Below are 26,120 nucleotides of genomic sequence, written 5' to 3' on the forward strand. Positions count from 1 at the left end.
GCCTACTTACCTTACAGGTTCAGTGTGAGAAGCAATGGGAAAAGTATAGGAAAGTGCTTAGAGGCACCATGCAAACTGTAGTTGGGATTAGTTATCCACATGGAGTTGAAAAGAGCTCAGACAGGGGCCAACTCTTGGCCCTAGGGCGAAGGTGGCTTTTATTTCCTCTCTTAGGGAAGGAGGGGAGGGCAGTTTTCCCACAACACCGACCTAAGGAAGGGGTGGGTGTGCCCCCAGAGGATGGGGCTGGAAGAGCCGGACAATCATTCAGAAGGGCTCCTCCATGTCCAGTTCCTGGCCCTGGGCTGCAGGGTGTGCTCCTGAGAGTCACTCCCCTTAGGGTGCATGAATGGAGGCACATGGAGGTATCTGCTGGTGTTCACGAAGAGGAAGGGGGAGCAGGTGCCCTGAGTAAGGGAGCAGAGGGCCGGGATGGCCGGCCCCAAGCTCAACACCTGCCCAGGATTAGAACTTGCAAAAGATCTGGCTGGTGTTACTCTTCCCAAGAAGGGCCAGAGGGGCCCAGAGGCATCACTCAATCCAATGGCTGGTCCTTTAAATGTCCATCTCAAACTGTGACTCTTCACCTGGGGAGAGAAGGGACAGATGGCCAGGTAAGCAATGGGTGAATGGTAGGGCTCACATTTTAGAAGCCAGTGAGATGGTTTATTATTTTTCATTTTGTTGTTCCTACAAGACTAGGAGAATGGAGGGAGGGCAGAACTCCACTAGGAATTCCTAGAAACAGGCCTGAAGTTTCCCTGTCCAGCTGTGCTCTCTTCCCTAGTCCCAAAGGAAGAAGGGAGACCAGGTATCCCCACAGAAGAAGTGGCAGTCCTGAATTGCATACAATTTTTATTGTTTTTTAAAAATATTTTATTTTGGGGGCACCTGGGTGGCTCAGTCAGTTGAGTGTTCGACTGTGGCTCAGGTCATGATCTCATGGTTCGCAAATTCGAGTTCCACATAGGACTCTCCGTTGTCAGTGCAGAGCCCGCTTTAGATCCTCTGTCCCTCTCTCTTTCTGCCCTTCCCCGACTTATGCACTCACGTTCTCTCTCTCAAAAATATTTAAAAAACATAAAGTAAAAATTGTATTTTTTGGAGACAGCATGCATGTGAAAACGGGGGAGGGGCAGAGGGCAAGGGGGAGAGAGAATCTTAGGCAGGCCCCCAGGCCCAGTGCAGAACCTGACTTGGGGCTTGATCTCACAACCGTGAGATCATTACTTGAGCCAAAATCAAGAGTTGGACGCTTAACCCAACTGAGCCACCCAGCCACCACTGATTTTTATTTTTTAAAATGTATTATTTGTTTTTGAGAGAGAAAGCATGAGCAGGGGAGGGGCAGAAAAAGAGGGAGTCAGAGGATCCAAAGTGGGCTCTACACTGAGAACAGAGAGCCCGATACAGGGCTCAAACTCACAAACCCACGAGATCATGACCCAAGCCGAAGTCAGACACTTAACCAATTGAGCCAATTTTTATTGTTTTTAATAAAAGTGAATGGTTACTTGGATTTGACATAAATACAACCTCACAGGCACCTGGGTGGCTCAGTTCGTTAAGTGTCTGACTCTTGATCTCAGCTCAGGTCACGATCTCACAGTTCATGAGTTCGAGCCCCGTGTCAGGCTCTGCACGGACAGTGCAGAGACTGCTTGGAATTCTCTTCTCCTCTCTCTGCCCTTTCTCCAGTCGTGCTCGCTCGCTCTCTCTCTCTCTCTCTCTCAAAATATACAAATAAACTTAAAAAAAAATTAAAACAAAAACACAACCTCACAGAAAAATATTCCTTAAACATAAAACTTTTTTGAGCAACTGTGTCAGCTGTGGTTTAGAAAATGGTAATACAACCTACTAGGCATATGTCCAATTGCCCGCAGAATAGCCTGACTCTGCAGTAAAGGAGTTATTTTGGTAGTTCAGCTACTCACTGCCCTCACCCTAACTCTTTCCACAAAAATCTCCAAGTAACTCATGCTGCAGGAAGTTGTTTTCTGAAATGGAGCTGCCTCATTCATGATCTCCTGGGTAAGGCTGCTCTCTGGTTCTATATAATGAGATGCCGGCTCTGGCCCCCACGGGGAAACTGGCCACTTCTTCTGGTTATATTTACACAAATATATGGTCCAAAGCTAGGAGCTTTGGCTAATAGCCTGTTCAGCAAAATGAAAAACTATGTCCATCCCTACCACCCCGTCACAATGGAACTCTTAGGCCATTATTGTGGGTTAAGGGTTGTCAGCCTGGGGCACCTCTGGGCCACCATTGCATTTGCTATGGGGATCACTGCTCCAGAAACTGGGAGGGGTTAGGGATAGCCTTCAGGCAGTGCTGGCTCAGCAATGTCAGGTGTGACCACCTTCATCCTCAACTTCCGGTTTTTGGTTTGAGGCAAAAGTGAGTGGCTGGGAAGCACCACCTTACTGACCACATGAATCTATCCATCTTTCTCTGCATCCTCTAATGAAAGGCAGGGAGCCACACTGCCTGGTGCCGTCCTTCATTCGGCTCTGTGTGTGCCCAGCTCTGCCTCCCTCCCGCTCTTGTCCAAGTCTGAAAAGAAAGGCAAGGCAAGGGTTGCCTGTCATGGCTGTGGGGTTCGCTGGGTAACTATGAATCACATCCTGCAGGCCGTGGGTACACGGGCTCTGCTGCTGTCAGCAGGGCCAGCCCAGCCTGAGGTCCCAGTTGCTTCCTGTCTGGGCTTGGTGCACTGCCTTCCGGGGGAAGGGTCAGAGGGTTCCAATCTGACTCAGGTCATCTGCAAGTGCTTACACTGTGTTCTCCCACAATGGGAGCACTCAGACGCTCTGGCTAGCTAGTCATTATACCACAAAGAGTGCATTCACACGGCCCTCTACCAGGGTGGCTGCTCTGATTACTTAGGGGGAAGGTGGGGAGAGATACCAGGAAGGACCTAGCTGCCCAGTGTCAAACCTGCAGAAATAACCGCTTGCACGGTTTCTACCTGTCTTCATCAAGAATCCACTAGTGGACCAATACCCTGACAGAAGCCATCCTGGATGCCTTTCTGATCCTGCAGACATGTGATTTCCTAGAGGGCAAGTACACCGTATCTTTGAGAAGTCCTCTCCTGCACATGCACATTGTGGGTGTGGCCCACATGAGGAAGACAAGTAGAAATGCTTTAATACAATGATACAAAGGGTTATACTTATTTATGAAAGCTGCTGTGTGGAGTCCCCCTCATTTCAAACAAGCTCTCCACTAATTAGACTACCTGATGGGGCCAAGTCACCTCTCCTGGAGTTCTTGGGCCCCTTGCACGTGGAAAGTTGGCACTGGTGACAATACTGTCCCCCAACGCCACCTCTGCACTCTAAGCTGCTCCACAGAGGGTGGGGCAGCCACCATCAATCCCCCCCCTGAAATTTCCTCTCTGAAGGGGATCCACGGGTTGCATATGTTCCCTTCCCGAGGGAGAGCCTGGCCAAGCCCGGCCACTCACCACCTGCCGGCTTCTCTTCTGGGCTGTTGCGCAGGTGGTTCTGTCTGGTGTCTGTGGGGGGCTCATCACTGGTAGGGCTGGTGACCCCGGGAATGGTGGGCAGGTCTCGTGGAGGTGTTTTGGTCACAGGCGAGTTCCGACATTCCATCAGGAACTTCCGGTCATAGATGATCCTGGTACCTGGGAGGAGGCAGGGACATTGGAAAAGCCATCTCAAACCTCCTGCTTGTGCGTTTTCCACATCTTTGAGGCATGGCTGCAGCAGAGGCAGCAAGTTTTTCTGCAAAAGCCAGATCAAGGAGGAGTGAGACTGGGGCACCTGGTTGGGTCAGTTGGTAGAGCATGAGACTCTTGATCTTAGGATCATGAGTTTGAGCCCCACCTTTGGGGTAGAGTTTACTTTAAAAAAAAAAAAAAAAGAAAAGAAAAGAAACAAAAAGGGAAGGCACCTGGGTGGCTCAGTCAGTCGAGTGTCCGACTTCGGCTCAGGTCATGATCTCACAGTTCTTGAGTTCGAGCCCTGTGTCAGGCTTTCTGCCGTCAGCACAGAGCCCTCTTTAGATCCTCTGTCTCCCTCTCTCTCTGCCCCTCCCCCGCTAGCACTCTCTCTCAAAAATAAACATTTGGAAAGAAAAAAGGAAAAGAGGAGTGATGCAGATTCAGGTGTCTGGCTGCAGCCCTACTCTGCTGCCTCAGAACCACCAACGCCATCATGTGGGGCACATTGATGGAAGAGGGGCCTGGCAAGGCCACCATGCCATGCTTCCTCCCCTCGGATCAGCACATCCAGGGCTCTCTCCTTAAAGCCCATGTGGGGCTCGAATACCTAACCAGTGCTTAGTGTTATTACTCAGGGGGCTTGAACCCACGAACTGTGAGATCATGACCGGGGCCAAAGTCGGATGCCCAACCGACTGAGCCACCCAGGTGCCCCAGGGATATCCAGAACCTTTAACTCCGTTTTACAGATGAGCCAACAGAAAATTAAGTGACTCCCCCAGACTAGTAAAAATGAGAACACTTCCCTTCCTGGGCTTTGTGGACAGGAGTGCCACATGGGCTCCACCTTTCCCACCAAAGGCTCTCCTGCTATGCGTGTCCCCTTGTGACACCTGCTCTGACATGTCATTGCACCTCAGGGCTCGCACATGGTCTGTGTTCTACCCACTCCCTCTTCCCTCTCCTTTCCCAAGGATCACCCCAGGGCGAGGACCAACTCTGAGGGAGTTGGTCCTTCACCCACACCCTGGACCCATCCCATCCTGCCATCCTGTGAGGATGGCTGCCTGAGTGATACCTTAAAAAGGAGAATTTTCTAAAGTCCAGGACCCGGGATTCTGGTGGGAGAATCAGCTGATTTCATCAAAGAACAGTGACTAATGAGAGGTGATTCATGTTGGGTTCTTATTTAATCAGGATTACCTCTAAAGCACCAATGTGGTACTAGTAACTTATCTTAAACACCTCGCTCACGCTCCTGATTCTTCCTTTTCAACAAAGAGCAGGTCTCAGGCTCAAAGCCTTCAGCAGGCAGTGGAATCCAGATAGAATTTAAAACTCTCTTGGTGTCATATTTCTTTTTATAGTTACCTTCTATTTATGGTAAGTGGATCAGGTTTTCCATATATGGTCGTAATATCAAGTTTCCTTTCAATACATAACAGGATATAATTTAATATAGTAGTATGTATGTTATAAATAATGCACGTAATTAAATAAAGTAACAAAAACTAAGTTAAAACGGTACGAGATATAAGGAGAAATACTTAATATAGAATGCAAGCTGCAACTGTAATGCAAACCGCAGAGGGAATAAGTGCCCGGAGTTTAGAAGCTATGATCTTTTAAAATATTTTTTTAAATATTTATTTATTTATTCTGGGTGAGAGAGACTGCAAGCAGGGGAGGGGCAGGGAGAGAAGGAGAGCGAGAATCCCGAGCAGGCTCGGCACTGTCAGCGCAGGACTCAATGTGGGGCTCGAATTCATGAAGCGTGAGATCATGACCTGAGCCGAGGTCAGGAGTTGGATGCTTCGCCAACTGAGCCACCCAGGTGTTGCTGATTTTTTTTTTTTTTTTAACAAGCTTTAATTCCTTTTACTTTTCTTGTATAAAACCATGTGGTGACCATAGCTGGAGCCTGGGTCTTCTGCACAGACACTCTGGTGTGGGTCTTTATAAGATGGCCAGTAAATTCCTGATAGGGAGACTTGGTGAACACCATCTTTTTCTAGAGGCCAGGGGTGAGACAGCTGTAGACCTTGGAAATGGCATCAAAAGTAGCCACGGTGAAGTTGCCCAGGGTGGCAGTGCAGCCCATGGGGGCAGGGATGAGGCGCACCAGCACAGCCACAGCACCCAGTCACCTTGCATGGGACAATATAAGGCTTGCTGATCTTGTCTCCCCCCCACTCAGCAGCCTTGCTGCACCAGGATGATGGAAAGCTTGGCAAGGATGATGGCCCCTTGGACGGCAGTGCCTACCTCCTTGGAGCACTTAACATCCACACCAGCGTGTCAATTGTAATCTCTGATGGCAACAAATGCCTCGAACCTGGTCCACTGGCAGCACGGGTCTGCTTTTACACGGCATAATCTTCAAAACCTCATCTTTGGGGGATGCCCCCAAGAAAAGTCAATGATTTCAGATTCCTTGATGAGCAGGGAGAAGAGACAGATCTCCAGGAACTTGATCTTCATGTCCTTGACTAGGCGGCCCAGCTTGGTGATGCAGACCCACTCCTTGTCCTTGGCCTTGCCTCCTGGAGCTCCACGGCCCCAACCTGGCCACAGATGCCACTGCCTAAGACTCTGTGGAAGCCTCCTTGGCCTCCCATTTCCACAGCACCAAGGTCATCCGCCATTTGGTATTTTCCTGAAGAAGCAGCTAGAAGCTATGGTTTAGACTTCAGGAATGCCCCTCCTTATCAATAGCCCTCAAGTATTTCCTTCACTTAAAGGCTATGACAGTGTGCTGTCCCAACAGCAGGGACTCCCGTCTCAGATGTTGAGCACTGGCTCTCTGTGAGTGGCATCCTAGAGAGGAATTCATTCGCATCTCTGGGCTCTGAGTAGGCTTGTGTGGGGTCGGGGTCCTTCTGCTGAGGGCTAGGATGCTAAAGAGCAGAAAAATGGTCAGAGACACCAAAACGTGCACTTGGCCTACTCATGCAGGATGTCCTAGTCTGACTCTGGCCCTAAGTTACCCAGGCCTTGCTCTCCTTGGCTGAGAGGCAATGATGCTGAAGTTGAGTCTTGTTCATCATCACTATGTGGGCTAAAGTTCACAGTTCACATTTCTTTTTTTTTTTTTTTTTTAAGTTTGAGAGAGAGAGAGAGAGAGAATGAGAGAGGGAGTGCAAGCAAGGGAGGGGCAGAGAGAGACAGAGAGAGAGACAGAGAGAGAGAGAATTCCAAGCAGGCTCCGTGCTGACAGTGTAAAGCAAAGAACACAGAACCCAGGCTGCATTTTAGGCTCGGCCACTGGCCAGTAGTGTGACCCTGTGCACACAGACCTCTGTTCCTCCCCCGTTTGAACCTCAGTCTCCTCGTCTGTAACATGAAGGGCTGTGAGCCCAGTGGGCTACAAATGGAGAACAACAGTGCCTTCTCCTTGAGGGTAAATGCCTTGGCTTCAGAGAGGGACCACTCTTCTCTGTTTCTTAATCTTGAAGGCTCGGCAAGAGTCTCCCCTGTCCTGGCCTCCCTCCAGCTTTGCTTCTTTGTTGGTTTGTTTACCACAGAATAGGGAACTGACCCCATCTGAGTGGAACCTAAGAGCTGGAGATCCAAGGGTCTCAAAAAACAAAAGAGGGGGGTCAGCACTCCTGGAGAAGCTCTTTAAAGGCCACTAGCCCCCAGAAATTTTTCTGTAATTGTGGTATAATACAAATAACATACAATTCACCATCTTAAACATTCCTAAGTATACAGTTCAGCAGTGTTCAGTACCTTCATGGTGTTCTGCAACCAATCTCCAAGATGCTTTTCATCTTGCGAAACTGAAACTCTACACTCATGAAATAGCAACTCCCATTTCCCTCCCCGCTAAGCCTTGGAAAGCACCGTTTTATTTTCTGTATCTATGAATTGGGCTGCTCCAGGTACCTCGTATAAGTGGAATTATACAGTATTTGTCTTTCTGTGACTGGCTTATTTCATTTCGCATGATGTCCTCTAGGTTCATCTACATTGTTGGCCATGTCTCAGAATTTCCTTCCTTTTTAAGGCTGAATGATATTCCATTGTGTGGATATGCCACATTTTGTTTATTCACCCTCCATCTTTTGGCTAGTGTGAATAATACTGCTGTAAACCTGGGTGTGTAACTATCTCTTCGAGAGCCTGCTTTCAGTTCTTTGGGGGTCTATACCGGGCGATTTTTAAGTCATTAATTATACTTAAAGGAGAAAAAGAAAGAACTTCTGTGCCCCTTGCCCTCCACCTAGGTAGGGCACTTGTTTAAAAATAGGAATCCTCATTTGCGCTAATAAAATCCAGAAACCAAATGCCAGCAGAGGTGGTTCCCAAGATGCCCATTGTGGGAGTATTTCAGCTGGGGAGGGAGGCCACGCGGGGGGCAGGAACAGTGGTGTTCAGAAAGTCAGCTGGCAAGGTGTCAAGCCTAGGAGGGAAACACTAACCCCCACTGACTCATCTGGGGTCAGTGAGGAATGTGAGCTGGAGATCAATGTAGTGGAAATGTTTCCTGTGGAGGCAGTTTTAGCTTTTTAACCCTTTTTTCCCCCTGTCCCTTCATGGGATCGACCAATACATGGCAACAGTGATCTTCTGGAAACTCCCTATGTCTCCCACAGATGAGGCAAACAGCAAAACACAGTCTCATATCGTCAAAAATAGGTACCCTTGGCTGAAACGCAGTCTCCAGGAGCTGGGGACTTGGCCTGCATACAGGAACAGGAAATGGAAACCGGGTGGGGGGGGGCGGGGGGGGATGCCAAGGTCCCTACAAAGCGCTGAGCAGTAGGCAGCTCCTTGGGTGTCGGTCAGGTGTGGTCTTCTGGGGTATGTGGGTATCACACCCGTGGTCTCCATGTAATCCCTTTCAGCCGAGGGCCTACCTTTTCTCTCTATATTAGGGAACATGATCCAACTCCATTAGGTTTCTACAAACAAGATCATGAAGAGCTTTTGAGGATCCAGGCAGCTCTAAGATGGCAAAGCCAAGACACTTTTTTCCCTGATGCTTCTCTCAAAAGTCTTGGGGCGCCTGGGTGGCTCAGTCGGTTAAGCGTCCGACTTCAGCCAGGTCACGATCTCGCGGTCCGTGAGTTCGAGCCCTGCGTCAGGCTCTGGGCTGATGGCTCAGAGCCTGGAGCCTGTCTCGGATTCTGTGTCTCCCTCTCTCTCTGCCCCTCCCCCGTTCATGCTCTGTCTCTCTCTGTCTCAAAAATAAATTTAAAAAACTTTAAAAAAAAAAAAATTAAAAAAAAAAAAAAAGTCTCGTAAACACCGAGAAATAAAACAAGAAACAGAAGCCCATACTCAAGTGGGAAGCAAGTGGGGCTCAAACTGTTACCCCAAATCACAATACATGGAGACAGAAAGTGAATGGAGGAATAGTTCTAACAGAGAGGATGAGGGTGGCATCTAAATGCAGGGAGGTTCCTGGGTTCGAGCCCCGCACCAGGCTCTGTGCTAACAAACAGCTCGGAGCCTGGAGCCTGCTTCTGATTCTGTGTCTCACTCTCTCTCCCCCTCCCCTGCTCATGCTCTACCTCTCTCTGTCTCTCAAAAGTGAATAAATGTTAAAAAAAAAAAAAAATTTTAATGCAGGGAGGTAGGGGTGGACATTACACCAGGAAGCGGGGTTCTGAAGAACCCCAGGAAGGTTCAGGAATTAGAGTCAACATGGAAAATGGGAATGGGGAGAGTTCCCCTATGTCCCTCACCCCAGGAGGGAGGGGAGACAGAGAAATTAAGTTTAGGTTGACCTCCTGAATGGTGAGCCTCACACCCCCTCCCTGCTCTGCTGTAGAATAAACAGCAAAAATAAAGTTTTTTTTATAGATCAATAGAAGTTGATTTTGGGGGGTGTCTGGGTGGTTCAGTCAGTTAAGCATCTGACTCTTGACTTCAGCTTAGGTCATGATCTCTGGTTCACAGAGTTCAAGCCCATGTCGGGCTCTGTGCTGAGAGTGAGGAGCCTGCTTGGGATTCTGTCTCCCTCTCTCTCTGCCCCTCCCCTGCTTGCTCTTGTGGGCGCTCTCTCTCTCAAAATAGATAAAAATAAACGTAAAAAAAAATGCAGGATATTAAAAAAAAAAAAAAGAAGTTGATTTTGGGAAGGGGATTCCCAATGAAAAATACCAGCTAGCCACCAGATTGAACCCACCAGCCTCCAGACCTCACAAAGGGCTTCCAGTCAGCTCTGGAGTGCCTAACTCTTAAATATAACCAGCCAGATGTCTCCATACATTTCTGAGAAAAGCTTACATCTAAGGAGAGATCCAAACAAACCAACAGAAGGAAACAGTTAAGGTACTTTACTGTTTGTTTGTTTGTTTAAGCTTAAGAGAGAAAAAGAGAGAGCAGACGTGGGGGAGGGGCAGAGAGCGAGGGACAGGTTCCGAAGCAGGTTCCGCACTATTAGCAGAGGCTGATGTGGGGCTACAATTCATGTAAGATCATGATGTGACCCAAAGTCAGGCGCTTAACCAACTGAGCCACCCAGGCGCCCCAGACTTTACTGTTTTTTAAACTTTTCAACTTTTTAAAGACCTTTTTTTTAAGAATATATATATTTTTAATTTATTTGAGACAGAGACAGAGATACAGAGAGAGTGAGTGGGAGATAGGGATAGAGGGAGAGAATTTTTTTTTTTAACGTTTATTTACTTTTGAGAGAGAGACACAGAGACAGAGTGCAAGCGGGGAAGGGACAGAGAGAGGGAGACGCAGAATCTGAAGCAGGCTCCAAGCCCTGAGCTGTCAGCACAGAGCCCGATGTGGGACTCGAATCCTTGAACTGCTAGGTCATGACCTGAGCCAAAGTTCAGACACTTAGCCGACATAGCCACCCAGGCACCCTAACTTTTTAAAGACTTTAAAGAACAGAAAGACAAAAATAACAGACAAAAAGAGACCAAATTAGAAATCCAGCATCAGATAACAAGAAGTTAAGAAAGAGAGAAAAGACAAACTGCTAAGAGGAATTTACCTAAAAAGACAAAAAGGGAAGAAAAATTTCCCGAATTGAAAGAGATCAGTCTTGAAATGCCCCTTGAGTATCCTGTGTAATGAATTAAAAACACCAACTTAACATTCACTGTAGAATTTCACAACACTGAGGATAAAAAGATCCTAAAATCTTCCAGAAAGGATGAGAAAACAGCAGGTGCACGCGAGGATTGGGAATAAAAATGGCATAAATGTTTTCAATGGCAAGGCTGGAAACCTGAAGATGGTGGGTCAATGCCTTCACAATCTCCAGGGAGAATTCATTTTGGCCTCATTTTATACCCAGCCAAATACCAACCAAGTAAAAGTATAAGAGAAACATTTTCAGAAAGCTACAGGATGAATATTGTAACAAAATTAGAATAAGATGAAGGGCTTCAGGAGATCTCATGTCAGCAGCTACTAGAGCCGTTCTAGAGCCACCAAACCCTGTCAGTTGAGGACAGAAGGAAAGAATGTACTGATAAATCCACAAGTCGAATTTGTGTGTAAAACTGTATTTTGTTTAGTATTTTAGAGGTACTGGAGGGTGTGGGAGACTTACCTGAATGAAAACCAAACACATTTAAAAAAAATGTTTATTGGGGCGCCTGGGTGGCTCAGTCGGTTAAGCGGCCGACTTCGGCCCAGGTCACGATCTCGCGGTCCGTGAGTTCGAGCCCCGCATCAGGCTCTGTGCTGACGGCTCGGAGCCTGGAGCCTGTTTCAGATTCTGTGTCTCCCTCTCTCTGACTCTCCCCTGTTCATGCTCTGTCTCTCACTGTCTCAAAAATAAATAAAACGTTAAAAAAAATTTTTTTTTAAATTTAAAAAAATGTTTATTTATTTTGAAAGACAGAGAGTGAGTGGGGGAGGGGCAGAGAGAGAGGGAGACAATCCCAAGTGGGCTCTACACTGTCAGCGCAGAGCCTGAGGTGGGACTGGAACCCATGAACTGTGAGAGCATGACCAGAGCCGAAATCAAGAGTCAAATGCTCCACTGACTGAGCCACCCAGGCATCCTTTAACTAAGCACATTTTTAAAAAATTGTTTTATTTGGAAAAAGTGCTTCTTATAAAGGGCAGCTGTAAAATACAGACACTCCTGCAACAACTACTTGTTTTCTCTTAAAGTAAAAGAATGGGTGGGACCCAAGGAATCACAGCAGTGGATGGACAATTGAGGAGCATCTCCAAGTTACTTCAGGAACTAGAGCAACAAAGCTCAAAGCTAAAATTTCCAATAAAATTCTTCTAACAACTTAAGTTTAGCTTATCCCATGGATTACCACCCCTCCCCCCCCTTGAGCGGAAAAGCGTGACTTATTCCTGCAAATCAATTACTCTGCTGCAAGAAACACCTCAGAATGTGAGTTTTGCATCACATCTGTCTACCTGCAAAGCTCAGGGATGGAATATTCACAAAAACAAACGCAAAATCCCAACAACGAACCTCACACAAGGACAAAGGTTTGTCCAAAAGCTCCTGGGCTGGAAAGGCTAGCAGACCACAAAACACTAAATACAACTGTGTATCCGAGCCCCGGGTTGTGTCAATGTATGGGGCAACCAGATAGTTTAAACCTCTGTGGCTAAGCTAAGTCCATTTCTCTATTTCTTTTTTTTTATTTTTTTTTTTATTTATTTTTTTTTTTTTTAATTTTTTTTTTTTTTTTTTCAACGTTTATTTATTTTTGGGGCAGAGAGAGACAGAGCATGAACGGGGGAGGGACAGAGAGAGGGAGACACAGAATCGGAAACAGGCTCCAGGCTCTGAGCCATCAGCCCAGAGCCTGACGCGGGGCTCGAACTCACGGACCGCGAGATCGTGACCTGGCTGAAGCCGGACGCTTAACCGACTGCGCCACCCAGGCGCCCCCATTTCTCTATTTCAATAGACAGACAGGGCTAGCACTGGTCTATGCTACCGAGATACTGCTTTGTCCTTTACAATCTATTTGCCCCCCTAGGCTGAAACCACCAAACCAAGGTTTTCCACTAAGGCTAAGAACACTGCATCTATACAGGGACAAGAAGCTCATCACAGGCTCACAGTCCCACATACCAAGTCTAGCAGCCCCAGGGAGTCCACTTCCAGCTCTGCATTTATTTTATGCCACTGGACCTTTTCTGTGTGTTTCTACATTTTCACAATTTGCCGATCATGCTAAACACAGCAAAAACCTCAACGCATTTGCACCTGTTTCTGGCTACCCAGTAATATTATGAGACACCAGAACCACAGAACAAGTGCACAGGTGTGGGTTAGAGGGTAGGAAACAGATATGAAGCACAGATGTGCAGATTTCACCAGAAGCCTCAAATAGCCACCTTGTAAGTCTGTAACAGGTTACTTGCCACAGTCCAGGTCCTTCACCCATCACGCCTATTCTTAGACCCCAAAGTAGGGCCAACACTGTTACTTTTGAACCTGGGGTCCTCAAAGTGAGTGTAAGCACGTTTTTTAAACGTAATCTCTACACCCAATGTGGAGCTCAAACTCACACCCGAGATCAAAAGTCCTATGCTCTACGAACAGAGCCAGCCAGGCCCCTGAAAACGAATTACATTTTAAAATGAAGCAATTATTAACTCTATTTTTCTAAGTTGTACAATAATTAACTACCTGGCTCATCAAGGGCCATGGTAATAAAAATAATAAAAATAAAAATTTTTTTTTTTAATTTGTGATATAATTAAATTAGGGAATAGGAAGAGATGAGAGGGGTACCTGGGTGGCTCAGTCAGTTAAGCCTCCGACTTCGACTCAGGTCACAATCTTACAGCTTGTGAGTTCAAGCCCCATGTCGGGCTCTGAGCTGACAGTTCAGAGCCTGGAACCTGCTTCGGATTCTGTGTCTCCCGCTCTCTCTGCCCCTCCCCCAGGTCGCACTCTCCCTCTCTCTCTCTCAAAAGTAAACATTAAAAAAAAAGGAAGAGATGACGGTGTACAAACAATAAGTCCTCAACTATCAATAAAAGTCAAGAAAAAGTCAGAAATATGGAAGTAAATCCCCAAAGAAAGGGCTGAAAAATGTTAGTTGCATCTAAAGAGTGAGATGGGGCGGGGGGGGTGGGCCTGGGTGGCCCAGTGGGTTAAGTGTCCGACTTCAGCTCCGGTCACGATCTCACGGTTCGTGGGTTTGAGCACTGCATCGGGCTCTGTGCTGACAGCTTAGAGCCTAGAGCCTGCTTCGGATTCTGTGTCTCCTTCTCTCTCTGTCCATCCCCCACTCATGCTTTGTCTCACTCTGTTTCTCAAAAATAAATAAATGTAAAAAAAAAATTTTTTTTAAAGAGATGGGGGTGGAGAGAGGTACGGGGTTACTGTTTTGTTGGGAGGCTTTCAGTAATTTTGAGATTTAACTACTTACCTACATAAACAATTTACAAATAATGTTCACATACTTGTATTACAGAAAAAAATCAAGTACATACAAAAGAAGATAGAATTATATAATTATACACACATATATATGTATATAAAACTTTGATTTATTTTTTAAATTAAAGGACAGGTTAAATTATGGATCAGACCTATAATTCGGTGCTGTGTGGTTACTATTTGGAACAAGTGCACATTGTCTGCAACATATTGTGTGGAAGAGTCACAGAACTGTATGTATTTTGTGTCTGGTCACTTCTGGGGGTGAGATAAGGATCAAGGCACAACGAACATCTTTTACGCTGAGCATATTTTGTTTTTTAATACAAAACTCTAACACATAGGGCATTAAGCAAACAAATAAATAAGGATATAGGGTCAGAATGTCTTTTCTAGTAAGTCAAGTGAAAATGGCCTTGACTGGAACTAGGTAGACTCCCTCCACTCCCCACAAAAAGCCTAGGGGGCTCTCTGCTGGGCAGGGTAAGTGGAGTGGTGAGCCCGTCCCTCCAGCACCTCTCTGGGCTGTGTGCTAGGCCCTGTCCATGCTAGACTGTAACTCCCAGGACATGTATCCAAGGATAGGGACCAATCCAGGGACAAGTGTTAACCTCCATGGACAAGTGTTAACCCTCACCTACACATTTATCAATCTTTGCTTGATCCTGCATCCCCAAACAGGTGTGTTGGTCTCATGTATTTGAATCCCTTTGTACCAGCACCATGCCAAGTGCTAGGCATGTAAAGAACAATTTCCTGATCTCACTCGGAATTTAGTTGGAAAGATCTGTAAACAAACAACTATAGTCAAGTGGGTAAAGTCTGAGAGCAGAGGCATATGTGGGGATCAGAGACAGGGGAGAGATCTACCCTGTGTGTGCCAGTGTGGACAGAGACAGCAAGCCCTCCAAAAGTCAGAGGCATCCAGAGAAATCAGTGTCACCCCAATTCTGCACTCTCCCAAAGTGGAATGGGTCTATGGACTGAGGGTGGTCTAGACTGGAGAAACTGGAGGTACAGAGCAGGGGTATCCAGAACTTGCCTCCCAGCAGGGTAGGAAAAGGACAGAGGCAGACCCCCGCCCCCCATGCTTCAAACCATTTGTGTAGCTGGGATCCTGCTGGGTGCTGGGGTAGCAGTCAGGTTTGGTTCTGAACTACTTGTAGAGAAGAACTGAGTCTATTTTCTAAGTGAAAGCCTTTTTATTCATTTATTTTTAATGTTTGTTTACTTTTGAGAGAGAGAAGAAGGGCAGAGAGAAAGGGAGACACAGCATCTGAAGCAGGCTTGAACCCACGGACCTTGAGCTCATGACCTGAGCCGAAGTCATACGCTTAACCAACTGAGCCACCCAGGCGCCCCAAAGTGAAAGCCTTTTAAACACGTCACCACATAAACACATGTGGGGAAGATGTTAAGTCCAGCGGGCTGCAAGAGTTACCTGCCCTGTAGAGAGAGGGTGTGGGTACAACACGCCAGGATGAATACGAGCTCCTCTCCCCATACAGTCCAGTGGTTAGAAACCCAGCTCTCCCATTTGCTAACTCTACTGACCCTGGGCAAGTTATTACTCAATCTCTCTGTGCCTCCATTTCTTCTTCTGTAGAATGGGGACGACGATGATGGTGCCTACGTCATAGGGTTATGGTGTGGAATACAACAGCAAACAAATCCTAGCTATTATGACTGGCACAGCTTCAGATGACATGATTTAGGGACCAATTATATGGTCAGAGCTGGGACGAATCAGAGGGGAGGTAAGCAACCCTGGAAAAAGAGACTGGGGGTGAAAGGGGTAGGGTAAGGGCACCCTCTATCCTATTTTTGGCCCACGGAAACACGCTTCAAGAACCAACATGCGCTTCGGCACGTTTGGTAACCAGTGTCATTTGGGACTTTGAAAACTTCAGATGTGCGCCAAATCCAAGAATGGTATTTTTTCTCAAGACATGCTTTGTGGTGACAGCAGTTTCTTTGAATGTACAAAGCAATGCAGACATTCCCCTCGGGTCTGTTTTCCTCACTTGTAAACAAGGGCAGTGTACTAGGCTCATTCAAACTATTTTTAAAGTACCAACCATGTGCCAGGCTTTGTAGGTAATCTTTAGGGTCTGTTCCAGGTCTGATACACTACCATTATTTTTAGGAGCTCCTGGTTGGCAGGTGCTCAGTGCGGTGCAAACAGCACGGGGCTTGGAGGCACAAGTTCTGGGCTCAAACCTGGGTGTGCCGTGTAACAGCCCCTCAACTCTCAAGGGCCGCTGAATTCTGCAGCTCTAAGAGGACGGTACTAACAAAATCCACACCTCACAGGAGTAGTGTGGAGATTAAATCACTGCTCATAGCCTGACAGGCCAGGTCTTAGTGCCCCATCCCCCACTCCCCACAAGGGAGATACAGTATCCTCAACTGGTAGACAGGAAGCTGAGGCTCAGAAAGGCTGTCCCCTCCATGGCGATCCAGGGGGCAGACCTAACCTGTACTGCCTCCAGTCCTAAACACCAACTTCTGTTTAAAACTAGCAAGGCAGACCAGGCTACCGTGCCTTAGCCAGCATGGGCAACTGGGAACATTCCAGGGGTCTCCAGACTGCTACCTATTCTTCTGAGTGTTTGGCCAGAACAGGATGTTCCCTGAGAGAGAGGCTGGCCTTGATCTCTTCTCCATTTTCCTACAGTAGCCACACTCAGCTTCAAAATGGGGCTGGCAGGGATTTCTGTAAATTGAGCCTTGCTTGTTCCTCACTTTGCCCTGCGCCTCTCCTGATGGAAACATTCTTCCCTTGGGCAGGGGGGGTGGGGGGGACGTGAGGCCGAGCCAGAGTACAAGAACAGAATTCCTAGAACTGCTGTTCCCATTCCAGGGAAAGGGAGAGTGTTTCACAACATGCTTGGGGGAGGCTCAAATGCCTACGTTCGTTCGGATGCAAGCCAGCAGCCTGTGAACAAAATACTCCAGATAATTTTACATTCAGCTCTCGCCAGCAGCTCTGTGTCAACCTGGAGGCCAACACACGGGGTCTACCGGGTGGGTGGGTGGGGGGGGCTCCCAACCGCCCGCCACACACCAGGCAGGAGCTCGATGCGTCAGGGTGGCTTTCCTTGCTGAGCAGTCTGTTTAGCAAGCAGAGTCACCTTGTCAAGGAGAAAATCTTGGGGAGACAATCAGGGTGTGCTTGGTCTGAGATTTTTCTTCATCTCTGGCCCTACCAGCTCTGCAAAGAGAACCAAAGTCTGGAAGTTTCTTAGGGGCCGGGAATCTCATGAAGATCCTCAAATACCAAATGAGGGCAATCAGTGAGTAACAAAGGGCCCTCTCACTAGTCCCTCCCTTTGAGGCCCTGACATGTGAGGAAGAGTCTGTTTTATTTGAAAATTAAGCAGGAGAGGGGTGCCTGGGTAGCTCAGTTGGTTGAGCGTCTGACTTCAGCTCAGGTCATGCTCTTGTGGTTTGTAAGTTCAAGCCCCGCATCGGTCTCTGTTGCTGACAGCTCAGAGCCTGGAGCCTGCTTTGGATTCTGTGTCTCCTTCTCTCTCTGCCCCTCCCCTGCTTACAGTCTGTCTGTCTCTGTCTCAAAAATAAACACCAAAATAAAAATTTTGTTTTTGAAAATTAAGTGGGAGGGACAAAGTTTTTACAGAAATGTGCAGAACAAAATAGCTGGAATAATTATTCTAAGGGCTGGCCAAGCTCCTTCCCCTTCCCTCACCCCCCTCACACCCACCCCAACCAAACATTTCAAAATGCACCCAGGCCAAGCAGGTTAAGCCTCCATCTGAAATGCCTCCCTTTACACAGCAAGAAAAGCTGTGGTTGGAAAGAGGAGGGGCTCTGTTTTTTGTGTGAATTGCCCCCCAACCCCTCGCATCCAAATTCATATGCTGAAGTCCCAACTCCCAGCCTCAATGTAGCTGAATTTGGAGATAAAGTTTTTAAAGAGGTCATTAAGTTAAAATGAGGCTGTTAGGGTAGGGCCTTGATCCAATATACTGGTGTCCTTATAAGAGAGAGAGGGAGATACCACACATACCACATAGAGTGGCAGCAAAGAGGACGGTCATCTGCAACCATCAAGAAGGGCTTCAGGAGAAACCAACCCTTCTGGCACTTTGACTTGGACTTCCAGCCACCAGAATTGTGAGAAAATAAATTTTTGTTGTTTAAGCCACGCAGTCTGTGCTATTTTGTTATGGCCGCTTGAGCAAATTAAGATAGGCCTGCCTTCCCCTTTTATTCCAAAGACCAGAAGAGAGAAATTGATTTACACACACGCACTCTCTCTAAGGCAAAAGACCTGGTTAACCTCCGCATTGTATGTGTCACCAGGAAACCAAGGGGAGTTCTGAACCCACCTGCACCTGCACCTCCCGGGATTCTCACTCCTACGCATTTTTGGATCGCTGGCCTCAGAACTTGACTCCATCCTACTGCCAGCACTCCAGAAAATCAAGGATGTTCAGATGGAAGTGCTGGGCAGGGTGGGCAAGCATGGGCTCCTCTGAAGGGAGTTCCCAAAGCCTAGCTGCTTTGAGGAGGAAAGAGGAGGCAGGCTAGGTAGCAGTTAGCAAGGAGGGGCATGACACACAGTGGAAGGTATGGCCCAGTGGCCTGGCATCATGGCCACCCGCATAGTTTGCTCTGTGGAGCTGAACATAAGGCCTTGAAAATGGGGCATCGGATCGAGAACTCTGTGTTTTCAGGAAGGTGTCTTCAGTTCTTAAACCAAGAGTCAATTCACAGGCTTGCAGTTCTGGTCTGCTTCTAATACCTGGCCTTGGCCCTGAGCGGCCACACAGCAGGATGGGCAGTTAAGTTCCCTCGAAGGACCACTCTTTGAGGCTTGGCCCTTGTGGAAGACTGCCTGAAAACGTGGCCCCATGACTCTTCCCATCCCTGTCCCTATAGGAGGCTCCTCTCATTCCAAGGCTGGTATCTCCCCTCTCCTGGAATCTGGGGTAGCCCTGTGGCTTGCTTTGACTAATAGAATACAGAGGAAAGAGAGAACTCCCAGCCTTCCAGGTGTCCCCAGCAATGCCCCAGATATGTGGGTATGCCCATCTTGGACCTTCTAGCCCCAGACAATCTAGCTTCTAACTGTATGCAGCCAGATGAGTGAGTTCAGGGAGATCATCAGAAAATGCCCAACCAGCCTAAAGAATTTACTGTTGCTGTTGTTGAAGTTACTAAGTGTTGTGATACTCAGGGCCTAGTATCTGAACTCTCTTAAACTTTCAGGGGCATGGGCACTGGATTGCAAGACACCTTGTGTTGTCCATGTCCTGGAGCATCCAAATGACCTGGGCAGATGTGACTTACTCCTGCCTAGCAGTGAGGTTGGGTGCAAACAAGTAAATAAGGAGCATCAATCCCAGTGTCTGAGACCCTGGCCCCAGTAGTGACACGTTCAGTATAAAGGCTACCTCCTTCTACTTTCTGTGCAATAGTTGGAAAAAGTAGTATTAGCAATACTGGGATAAGTGACAAAGTTCAGGGAAAGTTAGTCTTGCCCCTGGGACATTCCAAGGTAAGCAATTATGCCCTGCAACTGAAAGAGCAGAAAAGAAAAATTCAGATGTCTTCATTAAGCCAGCTCAGACCCAGGCCCAGTGGCAAAGGAACTAGGTTACCCTGAGAATACGGTCGTTCCAGGATTCTTTTCAACTCTTCACCTGCTAAACACCAAACTCAGCACTCTGTCACTGCAATACAAAGATGAGTAAGACTGCTCGGAAAGAACTTCCCATCTACCCAGGGAACAAACATGTAAACAAGCACATGTGATTCATTTGTCATGAATCATAACGGAGGAAGAACACTGGCGTGGCTCTAAGCCCAGAAAGCAACAGGTTTTTTTGTTTGTGTGAACACGTAAAACGTAGGCGTGAAAATGAACACTCCTGGTTCAAAACTTGCGCCCTGGGAAGCAATCCTTTTTTCGGTCCCGCTGCCCCTTCCCCGCTCTTTTGCAAGGATATCAAATAAAGACCCACACAAGAGGGGCACCTGGGTGGCTGTGGGTTAAGCGTCAGACTTGGACTCAGGTCATGATCTCACAGTTCATGGGTTCAAGCTCCGCATAGGACTCTGTGCTCCAGATTTTTCTGCCCCTCCCCCGCTTGCACTCTCTCTCAAAAATAAATAAATAAACTTTAAAGACCCACACCAGAAAAGGCCTCACTGCGTGATGACAACAGTAGACAAGGTACCACCCTGCCTGTCCTTTTACTAAATTTGGTAATGGAGGACTTTTTTGCTCTTTCAAAAAAAAAAAAAAAAAAAAATCAATATGTAAAAGATCAAACTCTTCTTTCAAATAAGGCCCTGCCATCCTTTGAGGATACTGGAAACAAAAGCAACAACAAAATGTGAAGGCAATTAAAATCTCACAGCTGTGTGTGCATTGCTAGAATGTAAGACTTAGCAGGCTGCTGACCTGGAGCAGGCAATTCTCACAATGAGAATCATACAAGTTCTACTGGTTATGAAGGGTGGGGGTATCTGCTTAATTGCCTCATTCTACGGCTACAACTTTGATGCTCCTAATTCTATTTCAGGTGTGTCTTCATCTTCCTAAGTAGCAAGCCAAGCCCTTGAGGTCAGATTGTTTTCCAGGTTCTGGATGTGGTCAATGCCTTAAACACATTGAGTCTGGTGGGCATCAGAGGGAGTCTGGGGTGCTCCACACCAGGGCTCCCCGTCAAAGTCTTTGATGAGGGACACAGTGTGGAATGTTCTAAATGTCTTAATAGGAAGCTCAGCTCAATGGGAGAAGAGGGCCCATTACATTTCCCTCACTGCCTTAATGTCCAAGTTCTTTTAACCCATCTAGAATAATGAGACCCTAGTCTCATCAGAGTTACTGTCGACCCTGGGTAATTAGGAGACATAATTTCCCACTGTGTGACTGAGGCCTCCGGACACTGGCTATGCTCTAGCTTCAGTGCCCAGGCCACCTCCTCCTCTTCCCAGCACTGTCTGTCCTATAGCCAAAGACCTGGGAGCTGCTCCAAGGTAAGCTTTCTGGGCATAGACTTTGTTTGTCTATATCAGGGTGCCATTAACACCTGCAGCCCCACCTGCCTACCTCTGATTAACCTTACCCAGTTACAGGGTTTAGGTATGATTACCAGCCAAGCAACCCTAGTGGCTTTGGGGTCAAATAATCCAACATGAAATGGGGAACATGGAGGTTGATGGGAGAGGGGTGGAAGAAGGTTTCTGACCATTCAAAGGTTCTGTGGGGCTATGGTGTCACTGGTGATTTTTAAGCCTCAAACATTCATATGCAACACTCCTTTCAAAAAATTTCTCTGAAGTTCTCCAGACTTCTAATCAGATCAGTGGTTTAGCCTGTGAAAGGTTAATGACCATGGAAAGTAAATTGGAGCCTGAGGAATGAGATGGTTCAAATCAACCACAGCTCCTGTTCCTCTGGGGACAAACACTGCAGAGCCATTCCAGCAAGAGTGACCTGTGGACACTCCAAGAGTGCCTGACACCTGCAAAGAAACTAGCATGGGCACCTGTGCAGACTCTCTCCAGAGCCTGGTTTGAGGGCTGATGCCAAACCCAACCTCAAAAGAAGTTTACTTGGAGAGCAGCAGCATTTTGCCAGACCCTGAGGTCTGCAAAGGTGAGGGAAGTCACATTCTACCCATTCCTGAGTACTCAGTGTAGTACTTAGATCAATCACTGGGCGCTGGTTAGAAGTGTAGAATCCCAGGCCCAATGGCAGAATCTACAGAATCAACAGTCTGCACTTAAAATGAGGTCTCTGGGTGGAGTGCCTGGGTGGCTCAGTCGGTTAGGCGTCTGACTTCAGCTCAGGTCATGATCTCACAGTCCGTGGGTTCAAGCCCCACGTCGGGCTCTGTGCTGACAGCTCAGAGCCTGGAGCCTGCTTCGAATTCTGTGACTCCTCTCTGCCTCTCACGCTGTGTCTCTCTCTCAAAAATAAACATTAAAATGAGGTCTCCAGGTAACTCACATGTATATTGAGGAATGAGAAAGAGCACTCAAGGCTAGAGCAAAAGGGTGCCAGAAATGACCTTTCCTTAGGTTAAGCTTCTTTGCCCTGGCAAAGAAGTAGGGTGAAGCGGGCTTTGGAGGAAGACTCCAAGCCTTGGCTAACTGAGGCAGGCCAGACTGGCTGACTTTGGCAAAAACAAGGTGTGTTTTTCCAGGTTACAGCCTGTGCGTTATGCCTGTCCTGCTGGACACTCCAGGACAAGAAAGCTGGCTTTAGGCTCCTGGCACTGCTAGCTTCCCTCCAGTTGGCCTCAGAAACAGAGTTACACTCTGATCTCAGAGCCCCTTTCCCTCTCTCCCAACTAGAGACCTTCAAAGGCAGGGAGATATGCTGAGGTTTACCAAAAACAAACAAAAAACCCATTTCCCAGTCCAAGGTGAGAAGTAGATCAGAGTTCCCTGTAAACAGTGCCCTTGGCTGTGCCTTCCAATCTGACTTGTCCCCATCCAGCAATAAAGAGTGCAGAAAAGGGCACCTCTGAGCCTTCAGGGTTGCCTCAGTGCCCACTCTGAAAAGATCAGAGATGCACACCCTCACTTGAAGAACCCCAAAACTGTCAGGAAGGATCCTGGCAGACACAGTATGACACAGAGAAAGCAGACCAAATGGACTACAAAAGAACTATAGCATGGAAAGAGAATTTGAGTCAAGGGTGGACAGAAGGCTTACTGAGAACTTTTCCTTGGATCATTTTTAATAGAAGAGAGAGCATTTTCCCCTCTACACTTGGATAGTATTTCTCGTTCAATCTGAGAAAACGGTGTGACATCGGACAAGGGACATGTGTTTTCCAGTTTGGGGCCTCATGAAACAAGTACATCTGTGATTCCTAACAGTTCTAACGTTGTATGTTTTGGATCAAACGGCTCAAGACCTCGGATCTGGCTGTGCTTGCTGATGGCGGGACCGCAGCCTGAGAAAATAAGCATGTGATGTGGCCCGCGACGCTGCTGCTCCCCTGGCTCCACCTGCACCCGTGCCTCTCAACGGAGCGCCACTGTCTGCGAGTAGTTTTCGAGTAGTTTGGGTAGTTTGGGCAGGAGCGGTGGAGGAGGGCTTAGGGGAGGGGAGAAGAGCAAAGCGGGCTGAGGGCAGCGCGGGGATGGCAGGGAAGTGGTGAGCCACGAGGATTTCATCATGCAAACGCGCGGGCAGGTTTCATCAGCGCCTGTACGCCGGGGCTCCCGGGCTGGGAGGAATGCCTGGCTCCCGGGGGCAGCCTAAGGCTGGCCCCAACCCGTGCTAGTTCAGTTTCCTCTTCCTTATACATTCAGGGAGGTCACAAGGCTCCCCCTCCCCCTGGACAGAAGAACGTGTTTTTCTGCACAGTCCTGCCCGCGGCCCCAGGTCCCTCTGCGTAGATCCCACATGCGTAAGTGGGCAACCTGCCACAGGTGCAGGTGAGGCGCTGCTGGAGGAGAGAGCCCTCGGCCCAAATCCTTCGTCAGAGGCGGAGGCCCAACGCAAAACTGGGGGCGCCTCGGGAAGGAAAAAGGGATTCTGCAAGAGTCGTTTACCCCAAAAAAAGAACGCCCATCCCATCCCCTAAAAACCCCAGGCCAGGCCTCTCCTTGCTCCCAGGCCACCCTGAGCCGGAGCTATTTTACCTCAGTACGCCCCACACCCACAAGAGGCAGCACACCTCAGCATGTGGTTGTTCTGGAAGTGTGCGTATCCGTCTGGGTAGGGGGACTCGGCTGTCTCTCCCAGGAGGAAACGAATTGGGGTAGTTTGCAGCCGGGGCTTCGGAGGACGCACTCAGAGGGCAGGCAATGGGAAGCGGCCATCCGCTCGTGACCCTCGCTGCGTCCGTGGTGCCCTTTTTTCCAGTCATCGCGCCCCTCTTCCCGGTCGCCCCGTCCAACTGGCCACTCCCGACCCCTCCCGCTCTGCCCAGTCATTCCTCCCGCGCGGCGAGCACCCGAAGCCCGCGCCTACCTCCCGGGGTGGTGCTGAAGAGGGTGCCGCCGGGAGTGGTGCTGTAGTCCCCGGGCGGCAGCTGCACGCCGTCGCCGAGGTCCACCCGGCGAGTGGCCGGGATGGCCCGGCTTGGGGTCTGGCTGCAGCTGCTGCTCCCGGACATAGTCTCCCGCTCGCAGTGCCTGCAGCCAGAGCGTGGCCCTCCGGCCGCTCTGGCCCGTCCCTCCTCGCCCCGCCCACGCCCACGCCCACCCCTTCCGCCTCTGCGTCTCCGCGCCACCTGGGATTTGTAGTTCCCGCCGCGCAGCAGCCGCCGCCGCAGCCGCCGCCGCAGCAGCCGCCGCCGCAGCCGCCGCAGCCGCAGCCGCACCCTCCTAGGCTTGGCCGCCCGTACGTGCGATCCTCCGCAACCTAAGTTTGAGGCCTCCTCCCCATGGCCTACGGCGCGGGTGCGGGCGCCGCCCCACTACGGCCTGCCCCTTTCGCTCCCGGGACCCTCTCCGACACGCTGGCAGCGATGGGATGGGGCCGGGGGCCGGGGGCTGGTGTAGGTTAGTTAACCCCACACCGGGTCCGAGGCGTGTCGCAGAGCTGTGCGAGATCTAGCAGTCCTCGCGGTTGGCGAAGGCCTGGTTTCTGCCTGAGGACTTTGGGCCGGATGGTCCCCTCCCTGTTCTGTGCTTTAGTTCCTCCGATGAGGAGGTGGGGGTTGATTGGTCATTCACCCCTCTTCGATGTTTTGAGCCTTCACAAGAAATAACCAAGAATGGGCGTCCCACGGCTTGGGGGAAGGTGTGGGAGGACTGGTGAACAAGTCACACAGATGGGTGATTAAAACTAAAACCAGAGCCCAGGTGGAGCTGAGAGGGGTTGATGGCAGTGGTGGCTGGGGGGCGGGGGGGGGGCAGTGGAGAGGGTACGAGTTGGCCAAAGAGGCTCCTTGTAGCCCTTTGAGTTGGGTACAAGAGCCCACACGCTACCTGACATTTAGTAGTCACTCCTTGAAAGAATGGATGAACGAACGAATGAATGAGTCTTCAAGGACCTCTCTGAGTGGGGACAGAAAAATGCTAGGAGGAACAGAAAAGCCTGTTGTGTGAGAGAACGGTTTCTATCATTGTGGCCATGTCATGCAAGGGGAGAGAAGACAGGTGAACACTCTGAAAGAGAAATTGGGGTCAGGGGCGCCTGGGTGGCTCCGTCATTAAGTGTCCAACCTTGGCTCAGATCATGATCTCATGGCTCAGTGTCCGACCTTGGCTCAGGTCATGGTCTCAGGCTCGTGACTTCGAGTCCTGCCTCAGGCTCTGTGCTGACAGCTCAGAGCCTGGAGCTTGCTTCAGTTTCTATGTCTCTCCTTCCCTCCCTCCTCTTTCTCCTTCTCTCTCTCTGCCCCTCCCCCACTAGTTCTCTGTCTCAAAAATAAACTTAAAACAAAAATTTTTTTTTAAAGAGAGAAATTGGGGCTAAATTATGATGGGTTTTTAAAAATCATGCCAAGGTGTTGAGACTTTGTCCCACAAGGGTAGGAGATATCAGAGACCTCTTAAACTGGGGAGTGACAGGATTAGGGTTGGGTCTGTTTGTTTCAGAAAGATGACTGGCCAGCTTTGGAGTTTGGGAAGGGACCACAGGAGGGATCAGGCCCCAGGTAGGAGGACTGGCTGGGTTTGGGCACTCCTGAGCTAACTCTAGGCCTACACTGCCTACTGTGGGGGACATTGGCCTTCTGTGCCTAGGGAGCAATTGAGATATGGCTAGTCCATATTTACAAGTGTAAACTAAATAGATTTCAAGGATTTAGCATGAAAAACACTTCAGATATCTCAATAATTTATGTTGATTACATGTTGAAATATTCTGACTGTATTGGATTAAGTAAAACATTAAAATTAATTTACCTGTTTCTTTTTACTTGTTTTGGTCGAACTATAAGAAATTACATGTATGTAATATGTATGCATGTATTTCTATTGGATAGTGCTGCTCCAGAATGATAAAAGCAATCCTAAAGTTCTTCCAGGAAATTTCCTCCCGGGAAACTATGCAATCACCAAATTTTAGCTCTGGCCAGGTACATTATAAGTCATCCAGGACAACATTTACCACCATCTTATTTATTTATTTATTTA

At 48.5% G+C, this 26,120-nt stretch overlaps 1 protein-coding gene and 1 pseudogene across 1 annotated transcript; both read right to left on the minus strand.

Annotated features, from left to right (window-relative positions):
• Positions 1-132: 132 nt before the first annotated feature.
• EIF4EBP1 (eukaryotic translation initiation factor 4E binding protein 1) lies at positions 133-24,214 on the minus strand. The gene is made up of 3 exons (XM_058720692.1): positions 24,007-24,214; positions 3,476-3,655; positions 133-587 (listed from the first exon to the last, which is right to left on the minus strand). Exons 1-3 carry the CDS (start codon positions 24,149-24,151, stop codon positions 556-558), a joined length of 357 nt encoding a protein of 118 aa, XP_058576675.1. The 5' UTR covers positions 24,152-24,214; the 3' UTR covers positions 133-555.
• LOC131506738 (small ribosomal subunit protein uS5-like) lies at positions 3,662-6,322 on the minus strand (annotated as a pseudogene).
• Positions 24,215-26,120: the final 1,906 nt, after the last annotated feature.

The sequence above is a fragment of the Neofelis nebulosa genome, chromosome 3 (genome assembly GCF_028018385.1).
Source record: "Neofelis nebulosa isolate mNeoNeb1 chromosome 3, mNeoNeb1.pri, whole genome shotgun sequence".
Lineage (NCBI taxonomy): Eukaryota > Metazoa > Chordata > Mammalia > Carnivora > Felidae > Neofelis > Neofelis nebulosa.

Excerpts from the sequence above, each read along its gene's own strand:
- EIF4EBP1 (XM_058720692.1), bottom strand. The coding sequence starts at position 24,151 with ATGTCCGGGAGCAGCAGCTGCAGCCAGACCCCAAGCCGGGCCATCCCG. Across the intron at positions 3,656-24,006 it reads CTTCAGCACCACCCCGGGAG|GTACCAGGATCATCTATGAC; the intron begins GTAGGCGCGGGC and ends GCCTCCTCCCAG. Across the intron at positions 588-3,475 it reads AGAAGAGAAGCCGGCAGGTG|GTGAAGAGTCACAGTTTGAG; the intron begins GTGAGTGGCCGG and ends TTCTCTCCCCAG.